The sequence below is a fragment of the Heterocephalus glaber genome, unplaced genomic scaffold (genome assembly GCF_053883595.1).
Source record: "Heterocephalus glaber isolate CG9 unplaced genomic scaffold, H.glaber_assembly_v1.0 deba00000621, whole genome shotgun sequence".
NCBI classification, from domain to species: Eukaryota; Metazoa; Chordata; class Mammalia; order Rodentia; family Bathyergidae; genus Heterocephalus; species Heterocephalus glaber.
This window is the reverse complement of record NW_028258153.1, coordinates 23,898,541-23,922,477: the sequence shown is the minus strand read 5'-3', so window position 1 is coordinate 23,922,477 and position 23,937 is coordinate 23,898,541. Positions and strand designations below refer to the sequence as shown.

The 23,937-nt window shown below is 42.3% G+C and overlaps 1 protein-coding gene across 15 annotated transcripts in view; it reads right to left on the bottom strand.

Annotated features, from left to right (window-relative positions):
- Positions 1 to 23,937, bottom strand: part of Cald1 (caldesmon 1) — a 189,516-nt gene that overhangs the window by 55,165 nt on the left and 110,414 nt on the right. For 5 of the 15 annotated variants that reach the window (XM_087206277.1, XM_087206278.1, XM_087206279.1 and 2 more), the window contains exon 1: positions 15,793 to 15,857. The exons of 7 other annotated variants lie outside the window; for them this stretch is intronic. In XM_087206277.1, coding sequence (XP_087062403.1) covers positions 15,793 to 15,842 — 50 coding nt within the window. In that variant the 5' untranslated portion in view covers positions 15,843 to 15,857. Of the gene's footprint in view, positions 1 to 15,792; positions 16,033 to 23,937 lie in introns of those variants that run through there. 3 more of the 15 variants (XM_087206284.1, XM_087206280.1, XM_013074507.3) reach the window with 3 other exon arrangements.

The following is a 23,937-nucleotide window of genomic DNA, read 5'->3' as shown; positions in this document are numbered from 1 at the left end:
CCTCCACTTGTTTCTTCTCTTGCTCAACATTCTTTTCCTGGGTAATGTCTTTGGTCCTGTGACCTGTTTGTCCATGTTTGGGTGATAATTCTCTGGTGCTTATATTCCTAGTGCAGTCTGCTCTCCTGAATTTCCAAACAACCCTCTTCCTTAATAATGGAATATCTAGTAAGAAAATCCAGAGTAATGAGCTTTTCTAGATATCTGACTAAGCCACAATTCTTTCAAATTCAAAATTCCTCCCTATGTTGGTACTGTACTCATAGTATCTTATTATTCTTGAAGATGAGTAGTCTTAAAATGTTTTTTCAGTTCCTGGGTTATATCATCTCATTCTAGATACAGCAATTCATAATATCAGGATGTTTAGTTGGCTTACTATTAAAGAAAAAAAGCAAATGAGTCATTTATTAACTAAATTAAATATGAAGTGATGAATAACTTGCAGAGACACAGAAAATATTAAAAATACAACTTCATTACCTATGACTTTGAAATGGATATGCTATTTTCCACTGCTTGGCAGAGTATTCCACTCCTTACATTCATGGGAAATAACATTTAAACAATACCCATGTGTCTAGAAGTTGATTTTGGTTGAAAGGACAATTCTCTTACTGTTGGGGTTTTAAACAACTGGACTAAATCTACCAACCTGAGAAGAAACCTGTTTAACTTGTTTATATTGTATGTTCTTTAAAGGTTTCAAAACGTCAGAAAGAAAAAGAGCTTGGCGTTTTAGGGAGGCAGATGATACAATAGAGGATGCATTCAGAGTTGCGGATCTCAAGGTTATTAATCTTGGCTGTGCATTAGAATTACTTTGGGGAGGTTTTAAACATCCCGGCGATGCCCGTGCTGTGCCCCAGACCAATTAAATCCGAACTACTGGGAATAAGAGCCAGGCTGCTCCCCACACATGTCCAGTCTGCAGCCAGGTTGAGAACGCTGATTCATAAGGAGCGACTTAGAACAGTCAGGGCCAAATGCAGTTGTGGTAAAAGGAAGTGCAGTCATTCAGAAAACAACTGAGAGAGAAGTCACAGGCAAGCACTGATGATCAGAGGAGGGGAGCAGATGGCTAATTTGCTCTTATGATCCCAATGCCAGGCATTTGGTGTCTTTTCCTTTTAAAAAAAGGTGTTAATGTCATTGTGCAAATAAATTCCTAAAACTTACTAAGCATTGCTTAAATATACTGAGAAGTCTGTTCCTTGTTCTCTTCATGACCAAATTTGACTGAGTCTGATGCCACTTTCATTACCTAGTGACAGAGAGAATTTAATCTGTAGCTTTAACCCCTTGAGTGCTGAAAACATCATCTAACCGCAATTCGTGTCTTTTCCAATCATGAACAAACTGTGGCAGGATGATATTCCCAAAGCTCAGCTAAAGAGCAGTGAAAAAAAAATTTTTTTTTTTACAATCTGTTTTATAGAATTTGAACTGTGAAAAGAGAAAAAGCCAGGTCAGAAATTAGCCAAACCAGCGAAGTACCTGCCAAACCATGCCTTATCCTCCTCAATCAGCAAAAATGTCATCTGCCTGACTCCCCCTGCCTCACCCACGGGAGGGAGCACGTTATTCCCTTATTAGGACACTGGCAGCGGCTGGGCTACTCCTGTCTGAGGGCCTGGAGCAGCTTCCACGATGTGTGCAGTTCATCAAAGGGAAGAAAGGGAACAGGCATGTGGCTGGGGGCGGGGGTAGTGGTGGTGGTGGTGGCTGGAAAAATTAAGTCCTCCCTGTATGGAGGAGAATCCATTTCAGGTAGGCTACAACTATGATTTTGGAAAACAAAACAACAACAAAAAATTGTTTAAGGCAAAACCCAAAAACCCCCACAATCCTAATTTTTTTTTTTTTTTTATAAAAGTGCATCTTTAGAAAGGGTGTTTTTGAAACTTAGAAATGCAGTTAAGGAAAAGTAACTTGAATGCTTCCAGGGAGTTGAATATATAATCTGTGAATATCTAGTCTTAACCTTCAAGAAGGGCTGGGCCTAGGTGTTCTGCAGTGGTCTTGGTTCTGAGATCTAGGACATAGACCTGCACTTGGGAGTGTACATTCATTTTCTTTCTTTTTTTAACCTGGAGCAAAATGAAAGCCCTGTCTGGCCTTCTGGCCTTCTGCTTCCCACTTGTGTACAGGGTTACCTTCTCTACGCTCCCGACCCCAGTCCTGGCTTACACTTTCTTCCTCATCTCACGATGGACTCCCACTCAAGCCAGACTTTTTTCCTACACATTATTGGTATAATGGGAAGAGCCTCCAAGTCAAAGTGAGACATCTCCCTGTTACAACCCCTGTCAGCTGGGCCGTCCTGTTAATCCCAACATTTTTGGTGGCTAAACCTGTTTGGGGAGCCAGCTCATGAATTCAGACGCACAGATTGCAACCTTTTAACAAAAGCACTTTCATCATGTGCGGGATCTAACTTGGTCTTCACACTATGGGTGAGAAGGGCACCATTTCCATTTCTGTTTCACAGTGGAGGAAACAGGCTCAGAGAGGCTGGTTGAGCTGTACTCAGAGCCAGGACATCACTGTGATTTCAGGCTTTCTTCTGTCTCCAAGATGTCAAAGTTTGTTCTTGGCTCAACTAAGGAGCCCTGAAGCATACCAGAAAGCATCCAAATCCTCAAGTTCCCCTCAAGTCCCCTTTAGAGACCTCTAACAAAGGGTACCCAGGCCTTTGGGAGACTGTAGGAGACTCCAGGTATCACCTCATCCTGCTGAGCTTGGGCTGCTGCTACCCTATTTCCCGGAAAACCATCCTCCTTGAAAACTAGACATTGAAAATGCCAGCCCCCATCAGCCTATTCCTGTCTCACCTGACTTATAGAGTAGCCACTTTTTTTTCTGGGAAAGAAGAGTACTGATGAATAACTGACTGCCCATTTTTTTTTTTTCTTTTTTTGGTATCGGGGATTGAACTCAGGACCTTGAGCTTGCGAGGCAGGCGGCACTACTGAGCTAAATCCCTGGTCCCTAACTGCTAAATTTTGGTTCTTGTTGCAGTTGTACGTTTGCCATTTTTAAGGCTAAAAAGCCAAATACAACAGCCGTCGTCTATGAAAAAATAAACAGTAACTCTGATGATTTTTTAACAAAGAAGAATATCCAAGACTGTCCAACTTTGACTTTGAATGAGTGAATCAAACACATGGTTTAAAGGACAGAGAAACTTATTTAATGGTGACACCAGCTGTGCAGCACTTATTGGGTCCTAGGAGGTGCATCTCACCCTGTCCTTACAATCACACTGAACAGACACGATTGTCCTTATTTACAGTCTAGATGAATAAACCAAGCCCAGAAAAGTCCATTTTCCCCAAGATTATGTATGTAGCATTTTAGCTATCACCTGACTAGTTCCAAAGTCTGGGAAGTGGTCTTGGCTCTAAGATCTAGTACATACACTTGAACCTAGGGGTGTAATTCATTTTTCTTTCTTTATAAGAAAGAAAGCTATATATAATGCAGCTCATTCATTTCTTTCCAGGTATTTGTTTTCTGCCTTTGGTAGGGTATGATTTAGAAAGTAAGCTATGGAAAAGTTCAAAATGATAGAATTTATTTTCTTTTAATTGGAATACCAAAGTCATATGATATTGATAACAATGCACTTGGAGGAGTTGCTAGTTTCAGGTCTTTGAATCCAGGTCTGCTGTTGGGGAAAGAGGTAAACTCATGACCTCTTTCTAGGGGCCAGGAGGCAGAAAAGGTGAAGGGTCATAGAAGCTAAATACTTTCTGGATCCCTTTTTTCTATCCCCTCGAGCCCTGCTCCTCCTGGAAAGCTTACTCATCAGACAGGATCTGATGTAATAATACGATCACTTCCAGACTCACCCACTCAAAGTCCAGAGGTGAGAGCTTTGAAAACACCCACAGGGGAAAATACACAGTCGTGTTCAGCAGGAGAGCCACCAGGGGCCGGTCATTACACACTGCTAGGCAGGAAGATGGGCAGTGAGTTTACCTCTCTGGCCTCATTTTTCTCATCTGTAAAATGAGATAATAGCACTTCAAAGTGTGGTTAAGGATTAAGTGAACTAATATTTGTGAAGTACTTAAAATAGTGCTTGGCATACAGTAAGTCCTATATGAGTGTTAACCATTTTTATGATGTTATTATTATGATGATCAACTTTATCATCAGTGTTTTCTGGGAAATAGGTTCTGTGTTTCTGCATCTTTCAGGGTATGCCATTGCTTCCAAACAAGAAGCGGGGAATTGGCCTGGAAGATTTTTCTTCTTTTTCTTCTTCTTCTTTTTTTTTTTTTTTGGTACCAGGGATTGAGCTAGAGACCACTGAGCTAAATCTCCGGCCTTATTTTAGATTTTTCTAATTCAAGTATCTCAAACTCCTTTTCGCTGATTATGTTGCAACCATAAAAAGGCTGCAAAATGCAGAATAAGTGTAGGGGGGAAATTTCTTATGTCCTGTTTATTCCCCCTCTGTTGATTTCCTTCTTTCTTTTTTGAAGGTAGATGGTGGATGAAGGGAGTGAGGGCTAAAAAATGTCCAGTAGATGGAATGCCTTTCTTCTCTTGTTTTCTGTCATCTCGTTCTTAATCCATGTCACTTCTCATTAACATGTGGATGGACATTTACTGTCAGAGAGCCTTATCTTCCCATGCCAGACAAGGCATGTGTCTCCAAGGGAGAGGATAAGCCCCTCATCTGTTCTTCTTTGGGACCAGCTTAGCACCCAGACCTCACACAGCATTGATGGATCAGAGCTCAAGGCAGTTGGTTGTGATTCCCCCTGGAATGGTTTTTACACAGTGGCCTGTCAGGAAAGGACATGGCTGTCCCTGTTGGCTCTTCAGGTAGCTGCCATTTCAAATGTACTCAATCATTACCCCCCTAATTGCTTATGAATTAAACAAAATATCACTTAAAGGTTTAAAATCTTTCAGTGCTTGTCATCCCTTGCGTCCTCCAAAAAAACCCAACATGTTGATGACCAGACCCTGCTACTTCAGAATGTGATCTTATTTGGAAACAGGGCCCTAAAATGAAGTCATCAGCCTGGGTGCTAATCTCTGAAGACTGATGTCCTCATCAAATGGGGACATTTGAACAGAGATGCGGACAGATGTGGAGAAGGTAAGCTTTGCGAAGGACCAACAGGACAGCACTGGTGGAGAGAGGCATCTATAAGCCAGGGAACAACTCTGGACAATGCCTGTAAATCACCAGTGCCCAAGGAGAAGCATGGGACACCTTCCTCACAGCCCTCAGGGGGAACCAACCCAGCCTGTTATTTGTTTAAAGATTTAACTTTTGTGAAGGATTTGTAGGTTCCAAGCGACACTGAGAAGATCCAGAGATTTCTCATGTACCCCCATCCCTACAAGCTCATGCCTCTCTGTGTGGATATCCCTGTCACAGCAGTGGATGCACATTCCTGGACACACTGTGATCACCTGGACTCCACAGCTTACATCGGGGTTCATGCTAGGCAGTTGTATCTTCTGAATTTGCACAATTCTATAACAACGCGTATCTATAATTATAGCACCACACACAGTACTTTTACTGTCCTAAAATCTTTCTGTGCTCTGCCTATTCATTTCTCCCTCTCTTTCTCCCACTCCCAATTCTTTGGCAATCATTGATCTTTTCACTGTCTCCATAGTTTTGCCTTTTCCAGAACATCACATAGTTGGAATCATACAACATGTAGCCTTTTCAGATTGGCTTCTTTTGCTTAGTGTGTATTAATGTCTCCTTTTCATGACTTGACAGCACACTTTTTTTTCAGTGCTGAAAAATATTCCAGTGTGTGGATGTTATCACAGTTTACTTACTGTTCATCCACTGAAGGACATTTATCCACTTAACCTATTGAAGGACCCGGCCGTTATTTTAAGGCACGCAATGTGTGGTACTTTGTTAAGGTAGTCCTAGGAACTTAACACAGTTTCAGGACTGAATAGTTCTACTTTGTTAATGAACATTTCCTAATGATTTCTAGCACCTTCTGAAGCTGTTTGTTTAGGTGAGTGGTTCATTACATTGAACCAGCAGCCTATCTTATTTCTTAAGATGTCTTCTGTTGTAACTTGTAAATTTATCTTCTCCTATGCTCAGTTTTACTTTTGCTGTATTCCTTTTGTCCTGTGGTATCTGAGGATCTTTGTTAATTTATCTTCAGCTCTGAGGTAGATTCATAAACCTTGAGCCTGCATAGGTCCTCGAGGTCAGCTAGGTCACCAAGCTACTCCATTCCCTGAAGGTAGGGAATGATGTACATGATTTCCCTCCCAGCTCATCAACCTTGAGAGCTATGATAGACAGATTCATAATACTTCCCTGGACCCTGGACCAAACTGAATGTCTGAGCAAAGTTGGGCATTTAAACAGGACAGGGAGGAGAAGTGAAAATTATTTCTTATGGCACAAATGCATATAAACCTAGGATAGTTCAATCTCTGGCTACAAAGCTGTTTCCTTTGGGGTAAAGAGATGGTACACACCTCCCAAGTGCCTTTTACTTGGAGAGGTTAAAAAGAAAAGTTTGTCTGTGCCCTTTTGTGATCAGGGAGTAATCCCTTCTCAGAAAGTCAACCAAAATCAGAATGCAAATTTTCACAGTGGGCCTCTTCAGGACGAAAGAGGTTCAACCAATTTGTGGAGATCTCAGCACGCTTTAAAATATGGGAAGCAATGGCCATATTTGTTGCACTTAAGTTAATTCTAAGAAGTCTATATACACATTTATGGGTTTTGATCCCCAACTTTATCCCCTACAAAATATGCTAAAGTCCTAACCCCCAATACCTCAGCATGTGACCTTATTCAGGAACAGGATCTCTGCAGAGAATCAAGGTAAGATGAAATCAAAGTTACTGAATATGGGGGGACCCAATCCAGTAAGACTGGTGGCTTTTGCATACAAACACAGATGTGCACAGAGGGAAGAGACACAGAACAATAGCATATGAAATTATGGAAGCACTGAAGTCACACTGCCACAAGCCATGAGACACAGGAGGCCCCCAGAAGCTGGGAGAGGCAAGGAAAGATTCTTCCTCTAAGGGTCTGAGGGAGCATGCCCTGCTGACACCTTGAGTTCAGACTTTCAGCCTCCAGAATCGTGAGACAATAACTTTCTGTTGTCCCAAGTCAATCAGTTGACAGTACTTTGTTACTTCCATTCTGGGGAGCCCTCAACTGCTCACGGTCACACATGCTTTTGTGATTATCTAGCAGCTCCCTCAGATTCATCTCGGATGCATCCAGCGCATGCCAATAATACTATCATTGTTAATCACCTCCCTCCTCCCTTTTGGAGCAGTTACTAAACACCAGGTATGGTGCTAACCACTTTACATATATTTTCCTCTTGTTGCAGATGAATAAACTGAGAAACTCAGAGTGATTAAGGAACTTGCTCAGGGGCATGCTGTTAATAATATGTTGGCACTGGGATGTGAACTCAAGCTTTTCTGGATTTTGAAGTCAATATTCTGAGTTCAGACTCTCCTCACCTGTCAAGAACACTTAAAGACTGGTGATATTTGCTGGCAAACAAATTCCTGCATCTCCTTCCCAATACACTTGTTTTAGGTCACCTCAAAAAAGTAGTAATTCTATATTTTGCCCCAAAAGTCAGTTTTTAGTAAGTTTCCTTTAATATTAGAGTTGGCCAAAATATAGCAGCGTAGACTCTCATTTTAAGCAGTAAATGAAACCATAATCCAAGCTGAAAAGCCCTCTTTATCTCAAAAGTAGAAGGGTGTCTCAATGAATGCACATCAGTCACAAACTGGATCCTCTTGCCTCTTGTCCAAGCTTCAGCCACTCTACAGGCGTGGGATGCCATGCCATTTCTCTTCTAGGGTCTTTGGGAAGAGGAAAGCCAAAGTGGGAGGGAGGAACACCTCCCTGATTAAGCAGCCACTGTGGGTTATACACTAGTTCTTTTAACCTTCACTAACCCTGCAAGGCAGACAGTATCTGTGTTTGACAATGGAGAAAGTAAGACATGGTGAAATGAAGCAACCTGCTTAAGGTCACACACTCAGTAATGAGTGTAACTTAACACAGATGTGTGAGTCAGTCTCTCTTCTGTCAAGAACATGGCCATGTAGTGCATGTAGTGCAGTAGCCAGGCCTGTGCTACTGCAGTGCTGAGACTCCACCCAGCCTCACAGCAGAACCCACAGCAGAGCCCACAGCGGGTTCTCCTGAGGGCCACCCTCCACTTTAACAACCCAGGCTCTGCAGGCCCCTTTGCCTCAACTTACTCACTAAAAGACTGTGTGAACATTCTTTTTCAATTCAATTTTTAGGTATATCGCTCACATTTATTAAATAGCTATGGAAACTACACAAGCTACAAAGGTCAAGAAATAAGCTAAAAGCTAGGTTTAAAAACTGCTTGAATTTTATGCCTTTTAGGTGTTTTTCTCTGGAAATATAAGGAATATGTTTGAGCTGTGGCCTTTGTAGGATACTGCTGAACTGTGTAAACGATGTTTCACTTTTTAAAGAGCACAAACTGGCAAGTTTCTTTTCTTTTTTTTTTTGGTACCAGGGATCGAACTTGGGACCTTGCGCTTGCGTGGCAGGTGCTGGAACCACTGAGCTAAATCCCCGGCCCAAGTTTATTTTCTTTGGAGTGAGTAGACTCCTTATTTTATTTCCTCTATATTTCATACCAAGTGAAAGGCAGAGTGAATTGGTGACTGGGCTCTAGAAAAGGTACGAGAAGTTCCTGGTAAGGGTCTGTGCTGCGGTCTGGATCTGGAACATCCACTCACAGTGCCTGTGGCACTGTTGGAAGATGGTGGAAGCTCTGGGAGGCAGAGCCTATGGGGAGGAAGTTACATCATCAGGGAGGAAGTTATGCCATCAGATGCTAAGCTTTACAGCCAGATGGCTCCTGAAGCCTCAGGTGACCAGAGCAGGACTTCTGAGAGGTGATTGGATGACAGGGCTTACAGATGACTTGCTGTGTGTGTGGAGGGGGTCTAGGTGGAAGAGGTAGTTGGATGAGGGTGGTTCAGAAGGGTTTATCACCCTTCTAGCTCCTCCTTTAACTTTTTCTGCTTTCATGCCACCATGCCATGAGTTGCTTCTCCCATACCAAGCCCCTGTGCCATGCTGCCCTGCCTTAGAGCCAGCAGATTATGGACTGAAATCTCTACCAACTTGAGCCAAAACAAACCTTTCCTTCCTTAAGTTGTGGGTGTCAGATATTGTGTCTTGGTGATGAAGAAAGTGACTAAGATATCAAGAAGATGCTCCCCGAGGGGCTACTGGGAGGGACTCTGGCCTCTTCCTGTCACCCTCTTTGATTTCTGGCTGCCAAGAGGTGAACTGGGCTCCTTTACCAAGCCCTCCAACCATGATGTACCCAAAGCAACAATAGACTGAAAACTCTAACTCTATGAGCCAAAATAAACCTTTCCTCCCTTTAAGCTGATTACCTCAGGCCTTTTGTCACAGTAACAGAAAGCTGACTAACATAACTAGCAAGCAGTCATGGACAGGTGGAAAGAACACACAGGAAGCTAAGACAGCTCACAGAGCTGTCTGGTAGGGCAAATGTTTTGGCGTGCGCAGGTGCGCACGTGTGTGTGTGTGTGTGTGTGTGTTAGGCAATAAATAGGAAATCAGCAGGACTTGAAAGAAATTCATTTTCATCAACAGATTCTAATCAATATCTGTGTGAGGAGAAACTAAAAAAAAAACAATGGGGAAAGTACTACATTTTATCTAGAAATTTATTGTTTTAAACCTTTCTTAATAAAATTATCTCCTTTACCAGTTAGATTTGTTTAACAGTTGCTTTTAATAAAAAGTGGAAATTAGTGTTTATAAATCTGGTGGGGTCTAGTAGATAAGATGAGGCAAAGCATGCTTCTTCATAAATTGATTCTAGACTTAAACCCATTGACCACTTAGTTGCTTTTTTGTTTTTAAAACCAAAAATGTATTTCAGGGCAGAGAGAGGGGTGTGGATGACCGCCTGAGACTCTTAAATATAAACCTAGTTACAACACCACAAACAAATGTCACTCTGAGATTTTCACTCATGAAGTTGCATCATATTGAAGTCTGGTTAAGGATCCTTGCCCAGCTCTATTAAGAACATATGGTCTCCCCAAGATGTTCCTCTGATATTAAATTTTAATTGGGAAAAAGAAGGCTATTTAGCAATAATGTGCATTTGTTTTATACTTAATATTTTTCTGTACACTTTAATATATGTCATTATCCTGGCTGTCTGTGTTCACCCTTCAGGTGGAATAGGCAGTTCACATCTCTGCTTTATAGCTCTGTTGTGGCAAATTGAAGTGACTTTCTGGGGATCACAGCACTGATTACAGAAGGAACTTGACCAGAATCTAGAGCCTCTGGCTCCCATAAAAAAATGAAAAACAAAACCTTTATTAAAGTTCCAGGCTGACCCTCTACCCAATAGGCTGGGTGGCCATAGGCCAGCAGAGCTTCCTAAGCTGCCCTGAGGATGCAGACCAGAAGAATAAGGTCATGTGATAGGTTCAGTGGTTTCCATACTTCAGTTTGTGACTTGTTTGCAGTTTATGAAATCCATTTAGGGAGTCATGACCAGCATGCAAAAACGAAATAGAATGGTATAAAAGCCATCAGAGGAAATCATGCATATCTAGCAAGGATGAACTCTGTTGATTGATATATATGTGTACATATCATATATTTACATATGTGTCTATAAATAATAGGTAAGTAAAATGTATTGAAAAGAAAGTTGAGAACAGTGATGTGGATGATGTTAATCACGGAGCTATGCTGCTTAAGTCACAGACCTGAACCGACCTGGCCTGTGTGTGCATGTCCAATGGTAGGTAGAAGGACAAAGGTGAAAAAAGACTTATACAGTGGCTGAGAGGTTAGAAGATGAGATAACCCTGAGGTTGAATCTGTTCTTTGTCTTTTTTTAATGTTCTAGGTGCCCAGTCCATTGGGACTAACTAGCACAGGAAACCCTAAATAAATATACGTTGAAAGAATAGACGGAAATGAGTGAGGTTTACAGACTTTCTTTAAAGATTCCTTTTAAAAATTAAATTAGGCTTGGAAATGAATCCAGGTAACACTACATTTAGGAAGAGCCTTTTCCAAAACTTTCCTTTGCTTTGTAAATTTGGTTTGGGACCTTCAAACACCATTACACATGGAAGTTGTGATCTCAGGCTAAGCAGTCCACAGCCACCTTTTTATCTATCTATTTATCTATTTATTTATTTATTTATTTGGTCCCGGGGATTGAACTCCGGTCCTCGCACTTGCAAGGCAGGCAGTAGAACCACTGAGCTAAATCCCTGGCCCTCACAGCCACCTTTTTAAACAAAGATCTGTTGGAAATTAGCATAGAGAGCTGAAACTGCATTTCTGTGAGAAAACCTGTCCTCACTGTCCAGTTAGGAGTGCCAAGGGCAAATCAACTTCTAGAGGACAGCAGAGCTCCGCCCCAGGCCCGTTTCTCTTCTCATTGCCAGCCCTCGGTAAAGCCAGTTTTGATGGGCTATGAAGGACATGAGAAGCAGCATAAGGGAAGGCTCATTTCAAAGATCAATAGGGGAAAGGTAAGGAGAAGAAAAGAAGGAAGCCCATGCAGACAGCATTAACTGTGGTCACCAAACACCTGACCTGTATCAAAGGGAAGACATATGCAGAAAGTCAAAAGCAACTCTATAAAGGTCTGGATGACCACCCCATAAGCACCCCAATTCAGTAACCCCTTTTAAAATTGCTTAATACATGCAGAGCACAATTAACTATTTCTCTGCCTTCTTACTTTTCATCCATGCATATTTGCTCTTTTACCCTCCACTTTTAAGTTTAGAAAATTCAACCATTTGAAACCGATCTTGGAACGCAAAAGTGAACAAAAAGGCCAGTATCATATGAAAACCAGTGGTCACATAATTTAATGCCCTCTGCTCTATGAAAAAGAAAGGGCTCCTCTAAGCGGACTATTGATTTTCACTTATACTCAGGTCTAACCGATGGGTTTCCTGATAGCCTCGGCTACAGCAGAATGGAGTGGGACATTAGGGGTAGGTGCATTAACAAGGGTTAAAAAGAGATAAAAAGCATCAATGACAAGACAGAAGACATCACATAATAATGGGACCCAGTTGGGAATACTCTGAGGTGTCACTGTTTTATAGCTTCATTAAAACACCATTTCATACATGATTGTGGTACATGATGATGACATTCCTTATAGGGACTTGGCTCATGTACACAGCACTTCATAAGCTCTTTGCCCTTCTTGAATCTCCTTTTCCTCACTTTCCTCTCTCTCCCTCCATCTTTCTGTTCCCTTCTCATATGCCAATGATCTATCTTGCTATTTCTTACTGCTATTCTTTATTTATATATTGGGGTTCTCATGTAAGAACAACTATGTGATATTTAAGCTTATGTGTCATATTCACTTCACTTAATGTTGTGATCTCAAGGTGCATCCATTTTCCTACAAATGACTCAAGTTTATCCTTTATGACAGAGTAGTACTCCATTGTGTAAAAATACCATATTTTCTTCATCCATTCATCTGTTGATGGACATTTTGGCTGCTTCCAAGATTTAGCTATTATTAATTGTGCTGCTATAAGCATGAGTATGCATGTATCACTATATATACATACACTATATACATATATATATAAATATAAATATATACATGTGTATATATATGAAGGGATCTAAGAGATGTAGGGAGGGGGAAGGAGGAAAGGGAGAGGATTAAAAAAAAGAATTGAGAAATGTCATGTATGTGTACCAACTCCCCATGAATGTAATCACAATGTACTACAAACATGGACCAATAAAAAATTTTTTTAAATGGGAAGCCACCTGAAAAATGAAAAAAATTATGTTTATGGTGACAACTCCCAGCAATGAGAAGTATTTATGGGAAGAAATAGTTTCCATTATTATTATTTACAAATTTAGCATGCTGGAAAAGAGGAATTCTACATTCTCAGATTGCAATGAATAAACCAGATATTCTCAGATATTTTACAAATCTAAAAATTTTTCTGTGTATTTTGTCTCTCATTTCTGTAGAATCCTACAAAATTAAGCCTACAATATTTTCAATTTAGTTCCTTCAGTAAACAGTGGGGTGGACTAAATAATTTTCCTTATTTCCTTGATTCTGTGGTTTAAAAACTTATATGCCTTTCCACATTTGTTAGAAAATGTGACACAAGAACAAAACTTTGAACTTTCACCACAAGGATATATAAAAACACTCTTCTTTATAAGAAATGTAACTCTTAGTGGACTAAAACATATTTACAGGAAATCCAAAATCTTCACTCTAGTAAATTTCGTTAGGGCTTTGATAAAATGATAAAGGTAGCAGTGAAAATAAGCAAGGGATAGAATCTCTCAGTGATCTTACTAGGAACAAATTAAACACACCTTGAAATTTAAAGAACTGGACAGCCATTCACACCTGTTCCTGAAAATAACATGGCCCTTGTGTAAGTCTTGGCATTCAGGAATTTTAATGTGCCTCATAAAAAAATTACTGCCAATCTTGCTCTGTAGGTGATGAAATCGAGATAAATTATCTGATGGAAATGCAAAGGAATTTAGAGTTCATTTGGTTGGGCACCTGCTTTAGAGTTTAGTTTACTATTTCGTGCAAAGCAGAGGCTTTGCATGTTCAAGTGACTGAAATAAAAATGTGAACTGAAATGAAATGAGTTTGATTTCTTCAATAATAAGAAAGGTAAAGACTACTTTTTGACTATCAGCACCATTCTGGGTGCTGAAGACTCAAAGATTCAAAATAGCTCTGTCCTCAAGTGAATTACCATCTACCATCTACTGGCGGGGGGGTGTGGGGGGGAGACAGACATGTTCTCCACGATGTTAGTACAAGGCTAACAGTAGAAGGATGAGCAAAGGTTGTAAGAGTAAGGAGAAAAGAGGAATGGATGGAGGAAAATTCAGGGAGGAAGGTAGTATTTGGTTGGGGAGTCAGAAGCAGACAAGAAAAGCAAAGGTATATATTCTCTGTGTAGGGAACAGAGGGAGCCGAGAGGTGGAGTGGCTTGCATAGGATGGGTTTGAGGAGCAGCAGCGAGTGATTGGTTTAGCTGGAGCAGGGGAAGGTCAGCGTTGGAAGAAATACTGAAGGCAGACTCTGGCGAACTTTGCATGTCGTCTTAAGGAAAGCAAGCTCTATCCTCAAAGGAGGTAACAATGGTGGTGGTGCGAATTGGATCCTAAAGGGGACAGAGACTGGGGCCAGGACCAGATGGGAGGAAATTACAATCATCCAGGCGGATGGCAGAGAGTGCTGAAATTCAGGAAGGGATAGAATGAGTGGAGAATAGTAAGATAAACATGGAAAAACTAAATGGATAGAACCGCAGGCATGATGGAGTGGAAAAAAGGGCCAGGACCAGGTGTTGAAGGGGGTGAAGGGGAGCATGGAGAGAGAAATACGCTTCACCCTAGCACTGCAAGCTGTACTGCGGACCAGCTGCAAGGCCTGGGTGAGCCCCTTGCTTCCCATGTGCCTCAGTTCCCTCATCTGAAATGAAGGCAATCAACAAGATCAATGGCTCCCGAACCATTCTATGGAGATCTGGGATTCCAAGGAGGTTTTGGTGGGAGGAAGGGCCTGGGGAGAGGGGGTATGGGGATAAAGGTATGCAGTGGGCTGTGGCTGGACGGGATGTTGGGAGTCTGGTGCTCTGGATCCAAGACCTATTTAAGCAGAACATCTAGATATAAGATTCTTTGTAAGATTAAATTTGATTTTTTACAAAGCCTGATAAATACTGGACTGTATAGACAGCCTCTCAAGTGCCCTCGAGCTCTCTCACTTGAGCCATCACACAGACACCGTTATCCAAGAAACCTGCTAATGTAATGGATCTCATGTTTAGGACTCCATTGAGTTGTTCTGTTTATTTGATTAACTGTTGCATAAATGCCAGAACGACTGGAACAACAATTGTCACTCTGACTCCAGGCCAGAATTCTCAAGAATGGAAAGCACTTGCTGAAAGGCCATTTGGTGTTCTTACTTTTTGCACGGTACCTTTTCCCAAGACACAGTATGTTTTTCAAACCTCATAAACACCAGTGTAAAGACGGCCCTGGCCCAGGATCTCAGAGACACGGCTTCCTCACCACTGGCTGACTAGCTTGGGGTAAGTCGAGTCACATTCTGCCCCCCCTTTCCTGTCTGGAGAACGCAGCGTTGCTGCACAGCCTCCTAGAGGCATCCCTTGCTTCACATTCCCGGATTTCAGGACCCTAAAGCCTGGGAGCCTGTTCTCTGAACAATTCTCTGATCAATAGCATATGCCCTGGGTCCTGCTCAGTCCGGGTCAGATGGTCAGTGTACCGAGGGCTCTGGCTGTTTACTTTCGGGATTGGGCAACGTGTGGGTCACTGAAATCTCAGTCCTGCAAACTGATTCCTGGGGGGCAGAGCTCAGGTCTAAATTAACAGCAGATTTTTAGCAACAAAGTGCGTTGTGGATCAGTATTTGGAAGAGAGAAACTCACTCCTAGGTAGAAATCCCTCCTAAGAAGGCACCATAAAAACAGAAACAAGGAGCACCAGCGACTCAGGATCAGCAAGCAGTTGAGACCAATGAGTTTCAGGGGTCTGGAATTCACGTACCTTTCCTCCTGTTTCTGCTCCCCTCCAACTCCCACAATTTCTTTAAGACAATACTTTTGTTGGGAGAGAAAAAAAAGGAGAAAGAAAGAAAAGAAGAATGTAAGAGGGAGGTGCAGACTCACTGGGAGAGCGCGGCCAGGCTTCGTCTTCCTTGGGATCCGGTTCCGAGCATGTCCGCGGCTGGGCAGGGCTGGATGAGGTGCGGAGGGGGGCGGGGGGAAGACTGGGGTCAGGGCGTGGGCCCGACCAGCGCACAGGCCATGCTGCGCGGCTGAGCGCCTGTGCGGGATGCTCCGGGCTCTCCTTTTGTGTTAACACTGTGGTCTGTCCCTGTGACGAAAGTCTGGGCTTGTCCTCAGCTAAATCTACTCCTCCCCACCCTCTCCCTCCACATAAGATCATCAGAGAGCTGATTGTTATTTTGTACTGTAATCTCTCTAATAGAAGCTCGTCACATTTGGATTTGAAAGGCACAGATTCTTACTGGTGGGCTATAGGGGCCAGAATCCCCAGCAGGTTTTCTGATGAAAACTTTATATGCTTAGCAGTATGAAATAACTGAGCATTCCAAGGTAGGTAAGCAGTCGGAGAAAAAGATCCTGATGCCTGCGCTCAGGCTTTTGGCAAAGAGTCAATCGTGGGATTATGACATGCATACACAACACAGTTATGACAAGATCAACAGAAATCAGCCTCCTGAAAAGTTCACGCGGGTGCAGTTCTCAGACCCTTGTTCTGAGCTCTGTTCTCAATTAGCATTGGGGTAGGTGGCTTCCAAAACAAACAGCTCCTACTGAGAAATCAAATCTGAGAAACTCCTCTCATCCCTTTTATCCAGAGAAAGAAGCAAGACATAAAAATGCAAACCAAATGCAAAAGATAGAGAGAGCCCTGCTCAGCTATGGGCTGGACCATGCAGGGTGTAGGGTACTTGCACCCTGCTGAGAAATGAGGGGACTGCCCACCTGGGAACACGTTGGAACCTCCAGCCCAGCTCTACCCACAACACCCACATGATGACCTCCTCAGCCAGGTTGGGCAAGAGAGGCTGGTCAGCAGTGGTTGGAGAACACCCAGATTCCAGCCCCTCGGGAGGGGGTGGTGCTGATCCTATCTGCAGATGACACCCGGCTTGGCTACAGTTATGAATACATTTCCTCATCTCTGACAACAATGAAAACGTTGATGCTGGGGTACCAAGCTGCGTACAGGACTGGCATTCTGTCAAATGAGTAGAACAGTTTAGATCTCCCCAATGGAGGCATGGATTATTCTTTTGGTAAAGAGCAGAAGCAATGGACCGCGTACATGGAGAGCCCTGCACACAGAATGAAAGAGATCTTTGAGCTTGACGGCTTCATGTCACACACAGGCAAGGGTAGAATGCACAGAGCATTTAAACAACTCGTCCGATGTCACAGAGCTGGGCTACAGCAACCCGTCACGCTCAATTTGAAGTTTAATTCAGCTAGCTTAACTGCTCTTATCATTTCTTGTTTAAATACTGTTCTGTTATCAAAGTCATAGTTTGTAAATATAATTCAGTGAACTTCAAATTTATCTCCATGTATCATGATGTATCTAAACATTGAAGTGTCCTTCTTATTACATACATTACCACTGAACATATATGACTGAAGTGCATAAGATACTCACAGAGGTGTTTGCTCTCACCCAAGGGGACTTAAATACTTGTAATGAGTCTTCTGTTCCAGAAGTGGATACAAACATGTATTGAGGCATCTTGCTGCTCCCTTTTCTACCAGATTTTTGTTTACTTCATTTTGTCCCTTCAATTGCTGATAAAATTCAGTGATTTGCTGATGTAGGCAGAATTTTCCCTCCAAATATGTCCAGGTCCTAATCTCTAGAACCGGAGAATATGTAACTTTACCTGGACTAAGCCCTAAGGAGTCTGCAGATGCGATTAAATTGAAGGCATTGAAATGAGGGATTATCCTGGATTACCAAGGTGTGCTCCATTTAATCACATGGGTCTTGAAAATCAGAGAACACTTTCTGCCTGTGACTCAGAAAGGGATGGAGGACACAGCAGAGGAATGCAGCATTGCTGGTGCTGGAGAGGGAGGAGGGGCCAAGCGCCCAGGAATGTGGCAGCTCATCCTGTTGGGAAAGGCCAGGAAATGGATTCTCCCCTGGAGCCTCCAGAAAGGAATGCGGTCCTGCCAACACCTCCATTCTAGCCCAGTGAGACCTGTGCCGGACTTCTGTGGACCTGTAGATAATATGTTGGTGTTGTTTTAAGCCACCCAATCTGTGGTTGTTACAGCAGTGATGGAAAACTGTAGTACTCCTTTGACCTTGGTAATAAATGTTACATCCTGATTTGCTCCTTCCCAATCCCTGCTGTCATTCCAATTCTGAGGTGGCAAGTATAATTTTGGAATATTCATAAAATGGAATAGCCAGAAAAAAAATCCTCTGGTTCTTTCAGGCCACAAGTCAGTCTCAGTCTCTCTGTCTCTGTCTCTCCCACCCCTACACACACACCTTTCCCTCTGTGGAGGAGAGCAGGAATGCAGTAACCTTCTCTTCTTGTGCTGAGATATCCACCAAGCTACTTCCCATTTGTAAAGACTGGGGAGAAGGGGAATCCATGCACACCCTTGTTATTCATGCTGTCTGCCTTGAGTGTGTGACAGGGAAACTCACGAGAATTATAGCTTGTGCCATATAGTAAGGTCCTCACATGGGACTAGTGAAGAGCAAGGTGAGACTTGAACCTGGGTCACACATCAGCAGGGAGCAGGAAGAACACTTAGGGTAATGTGAGACAGGGAGAGGCAGGGAGATTATAAAGGAGTCAGGAGCTCAGGGCTGAGCTGAAGTGGGAAACAGCTTCCAAGTGTGGTTCTCCAAGAGCCAGAGGACTAAGGAAGAGCAATTGAAAGATTTTCTGTGAACAGTGTTCTGTGCAGACATTTTCATGGTGTGGTGCAGACTGGGGTACTCGGAGTCTAGCATGGAGAACTGGCATCTCTGGGAATGGGACCAATGACCCTTCATTGGCACCATGAACAACTGGGCCAGTCATCCTTTGGCAAGACAGTAGGAGTCACACATAGGATGAGGCTTCATGACTCTGACTAGGAAAAATGAAAAGCTGGCCCACTCAGGATTACTATAGCACCCTTTGTTTCTGGATACTTCACTGTTTAATTTTTCTTCAAAGAGACTCTGGGCTGGGAAGGTTTTTTAGGGGTCAGTATGATAGAAAGGAACAGCTCCCACCACAGGGTGGTCCTTTATTAATAAAATATGATTTTAAAAACAAGTACTTCATGGAGGTAGGAGACTGGACCCTATGATCTGTTCCAGACTTTACAGCCTGCAATAGTTGTTTAAGAACAGCTTTACTTTGGAGCACTTCCCTAGGGATAAGAGAGGTATGTGGGAAGTGCTATGTGCACTGCCTTAATGCACCGAAGACATACACATGCACATATATGTATATACACACATGTACGCATACATGCACACAAATGTGTGAACACAGAGTTATTCAGTTTCTATGGAAACTTACTTCAATCTACACACTTGGGAAGCAATAATTACAGAAGCTAAATGAGAAGATTTGGAAAAGCTTCTGGAGCTAAATTTTCTTACAAAGAAATTCAGAGTCAACACTCTTGAAACCAGGAAAAAATCTTGCCTGGGCAGCTGCCCACCAAGAGGTGGCCAGGAATGAAATTAAAGGGGTTAACTACAAATCTGCAAGCAGACACTCTTTCCTCCTTTCCATGGGCCCCTTATAGTCTGGTCACAATGGCACTGAACATAGCCACTTAAGATTACTTAGACTATGTTGCTTCACACTGTCCCATGATGTTTTTAATCACTTCTAAGAAATCTCATGAAATACTTCTCCTTTTCAGCATTTCCCTTCATAGAACTTAGATATCTCTCATTTCCCCACTTTCTATCTCCCAGTAGCTCCTTTCCATGTGTCTTCTTCCCCACTGTGTCCTTGCACTTCTGCCTGTGTCTTCCTCCAGGAGTTTGTGGTGCAGGGCGGGGGTGGGGGGATGGGAGGAACGTGTCGCTGCTGTGAAAGCCTTGACTGCCCTACTCTCATCATCCAGCACGACTCCCTGCCTGCCTTGCACCCCCGTTCCTGTGGCCTGTGCTGACATCATTTTTGGAACTGTTCACTGCCTCTGCTGTCTTGAGGGCTGTAACTTGTGCTTGGATGCTAGATTCCTTTATTGCCCTTATAATGGTGGCTGTATAATTTCATTCCAGCGTGTTCCTTTTTTTCTCCACTTAGCACCATTTGAATTTTACTACAGGCAAGTCATTCAACTGAATGCTATGGGGTTCCAAAAATAAGAAGGACAGCCTCAAAGGGAGGTAAGATATGCATACAAATGTTTCAGTACAAGCTGGATGTGAACAGTTCTCTAAAAGCAATAGAGCGACAGCACTGTACGTCAAAAAGTGACCTCCTGTGATCAAAGGCCCAGTGTTTAATCACTTGCACACTCAATTTGTTCTGTTATCATGCTAGACTTCCTGTTGCTGAAATAGAAACCCATTTATGTCTATTAGGGCTGCAGGTATTAAGTTATCCCCTAGCCTCGTCTTTTCTAGGCTAGATGCCAATGCCCATTTTCCATCGTCTAAATATCAGCCTGAAATACAACAACTCTTCAAACAGGAAACCAAAATTGGACATAATAAGGCTGGAACCCAAGCTGGCTGTGCCTGGATGAGGTCCCACTTCTGCCTCCCGTGTTCTTGAAAACACATCCTTACATCATTTTTTTTTCATTGATCACAGCATCCCTTACAAAGGTTATTCATTCACTTTTGGGCTAAATCCAGGTATATTTTTTCTTTTCTGTTCTGTATTTGTTACTTTGTTAGTCTATTTCCAGCATTTATCTGTAGAGCTGTTTTCATTATTATTTTTGCCCTTAATATTGCAAACTTCATACCATTTTTAGGGGCCCATTCTTCAACTCTTCCAGGATAGCCTGTATTATATTTCTCCTATTTAAGGTCTTAGTAATTTATATAGGAAACTGAGGGATACAAGGACTGAGAAAAAGACCTTTCTAAGAGTGTCTGCCTCAATTTCAACACTTGGGAAGTCTAATGATCTATTTGTGATAATAAAAGTTCTGGACGGCACGAATAGTGGGTTTATATATCTCTGCCTCCTCTTATGAGACAGTGAGCTTTTGGAGGGGGAGGACTCTGTTTTACCTGCCTTTGTGACTCCCCTCTTATCCCTGTCAGTACTGTGCCTTGAATAGAGTGGGCTTTCTATCACATGCAATTAGTGCACGTGGCTTTATAAAGAGCAAGTAATGACCTTGACTGAGTTAATTTATTTTTTCTGTAATTAAGTAAAAATGGGAACACAAGGGATGTCAGTGATGGCCTGGCCTCATGCTTGGCGGTACCCACCATTGGGGCTGAGATCTATGTGGGTGTGCACAGCTGAGTGGGGAGGCAGAGGATTATGTGAGGGTCGGCAGTGGCTGCTTGCTCTTGCAGACTTTGGAATCGGTCCCTTATCCCAGCCCCATGCTGCAGGTCTGTGCCCTGAGAAAAGTTGGCTGCAAAATGATACAAAGTGGTTTCTACAAGGTGTGTGCTACATTTAGGCCAAGCTTTGGTGTCCATATGACAAAGGTAAGAGAGCAGAGGAGAAGGTCACCACTGTGCTCTGCCTTTGCCTCTATGGTTTTAGAATTCTAAAGGACTGGAAGGGCTGCAGGACCACCTTGGATACCTCCAAAGACTGCATCACAGGGCATGTGATGGTGTCTTTGGCACAGAGGCCCAAAGCTAGGATGAGCTCCAGAACAGTGAAAGTGGGGAGGTTCTCTGCCAGTGACTTCCTGATAGAGAGGGGCTTGAGCCTCACTAAGGCAGTGGCAAAGAGATAGAAACCATCTGGGCGGCTTATGGTAATTGAGCTTATCATGCGTGAGCTTGTGAGAAATCACCATGGAGACTTCCAGAAAGAGAGGGGCTTTTAAATTGGAAAAGTGCATGGTAGCCTTGCATAAGCAGGCGATACTAAGAGTTAAATGACTACTGATGTGATTCTGTTGACATCCAAAAGCAAATTCTGATTGAAGAGACACAAGTAACAGCTAGAAAGACTGTAGCTTTTAAGTCATTATGTTTTACTTTGAAATTTGACCAACTTGAATTACAAATAGTATAATGGGCCTGTACAAACTCACCAATGTGTAGTGCCCCTGTGTGTTTTAGGCTAGCATCTTCTTCTTTTCCACTTGAGGCACCCATTCACTGAATGACTTTGTGTACACTCTTGCTTTCTTAGAGCTAATCCTCTGGACTCTTCCTCTCCCTCTTTTCCATATGCATCTCGGGTCCTACCACAGTGGGGTAACCTTCAAGGGTACTTCCCTCTAGGATGAATAGGATGGGAATGTGGCATGATAGTTATTACACTCTGCCTTGATGTTTCCATACTTTTCATGGCGAAATGCAGGTTACTGTATCATGAGACTACCATTCAGTTAAAACAAGGGCATTCTTTCCTCGCCAAGATCAAACCTTGGGTCCCAGCCTCATATAGTCAATTCTTCCCGCAAAGCATATCCTGACCTCTTGCTGTACTCTCCCTGGCAGTCCACATACATCTTCAATCAGTGCAGTCCACCCTACCATTGATCATAAAGGTAACTGGTATTCCCATTTGTTGCATCCTAGTGACTCTCTAAGAACCAATGTTTTACCCCACCTCCATGAAAATCTTCCTCTTTTTGACTTTGTTTCTTTGTAATTTATCATCCTAGGGGGAAAGAGCAGGAAGGTTGAGACTCCCCCCACCCCCGACTGTTTGCATGTATTTGCGAAACAATTATGTCAATGCATGAGTCACTCTCTCCACTAACTTGTTTTGAGATTCCCTCTTTTTTTTTTTTTTCTTCAAAAAACCCCCTCTTTTGTACCAATTAGTTAGGTCTACTCTCTAAGGTCTTTTCAAAACAGGATTTTAACTAGCTGCACCATTTTCTTTTTCTGGAGGGAAAACTAAAAGGATCATGCTTCTAACTCCTTTCTGCTCCCACCTTGAAAGACATCTTTAAAACAATGAATCAGTGCTTGGAAATAATAAGGCACTGCATTAACAGCAATTTCTTGAATGAATGCTTACAAGTTCATGCCTACAAATCCCCATCACTATTCTTAGGTGTAAGAATCTGAATCTTGGCCATAGTGACATATTTTAAAATACAGACACAATTAAACAATGAAGGGAATTAATAAATCATCACAGGGACTCTAAGGATATATTCTAGTGCAGGAGAAAAGGTGGAAACCTCAAAGAAAGCATCTTAGTTTGTAAGCCACAGAATTCTCAGTGTGTATCACTCTTGTTCAAAGTATCTAAATATTTCTACAACCATAAATGTTTCTGCTGGTGTCTACTTTACACATCTGGATATTAAATTCACACATGGCTTTTATAGCTGGAATCAAATCCAGGATATTCCCAATGATACCATATAAAGGCTTTAAAAATATTAATTTCATTTTTTGGAAGTCAGACCTTGACTCAAGCGTAGTTATTCCTACCTAATGTCAGAGAAATGGTCTATAATGTGTTTTGAATACTTGGGGGGGGTTTGTTTATTATTTATATTTAAAAAGCTATTTTATATGTGTTATTTATAGGTGTTAGGTTCTGTCCCATTTCATAACAATGTATCACATGAATCAATACATGAATATATGAATACAAATAACTATATGGATTCATATATACAGTCTTATTTATTATTTTTATTTGTATACTTTTTCTTACCAAATAAATTAATAATCTTTTTGCTGATAAGGATATGTGCTAATGTCTCTTTTGCGCCAGATACATCCTAGATGAGTGTTAGGCACATAACAGAAGGACAATAAGTGTTGTTTGTCATTTGCTCCCTGGAATAAAGGAGGAAAACAATGGCATGGAGATTCTGCACCAACAAGGCCAGTTGGCTGGTCATCCAAAAGCTTCCACAGAGTGGTCTTTTTTGGGAATTCATTAACATTTAGGATCTAAAAGCTCTCCTGCAGCAGAAACTGGATCTTTGGAGAACTGACAGGACTCGGGGACACTGGCTGACTCACAGATGCTTGGGAGACTCATACATACATCATAACGACAGTTGATTAAGATAGACTGGATGGCTTCCTCTTCAGTGCTTGGACAGTTCTCATTTCCTAGCAGGACATCCATACCCCAAGCCAGGATGTCAGGAAGCTCCATC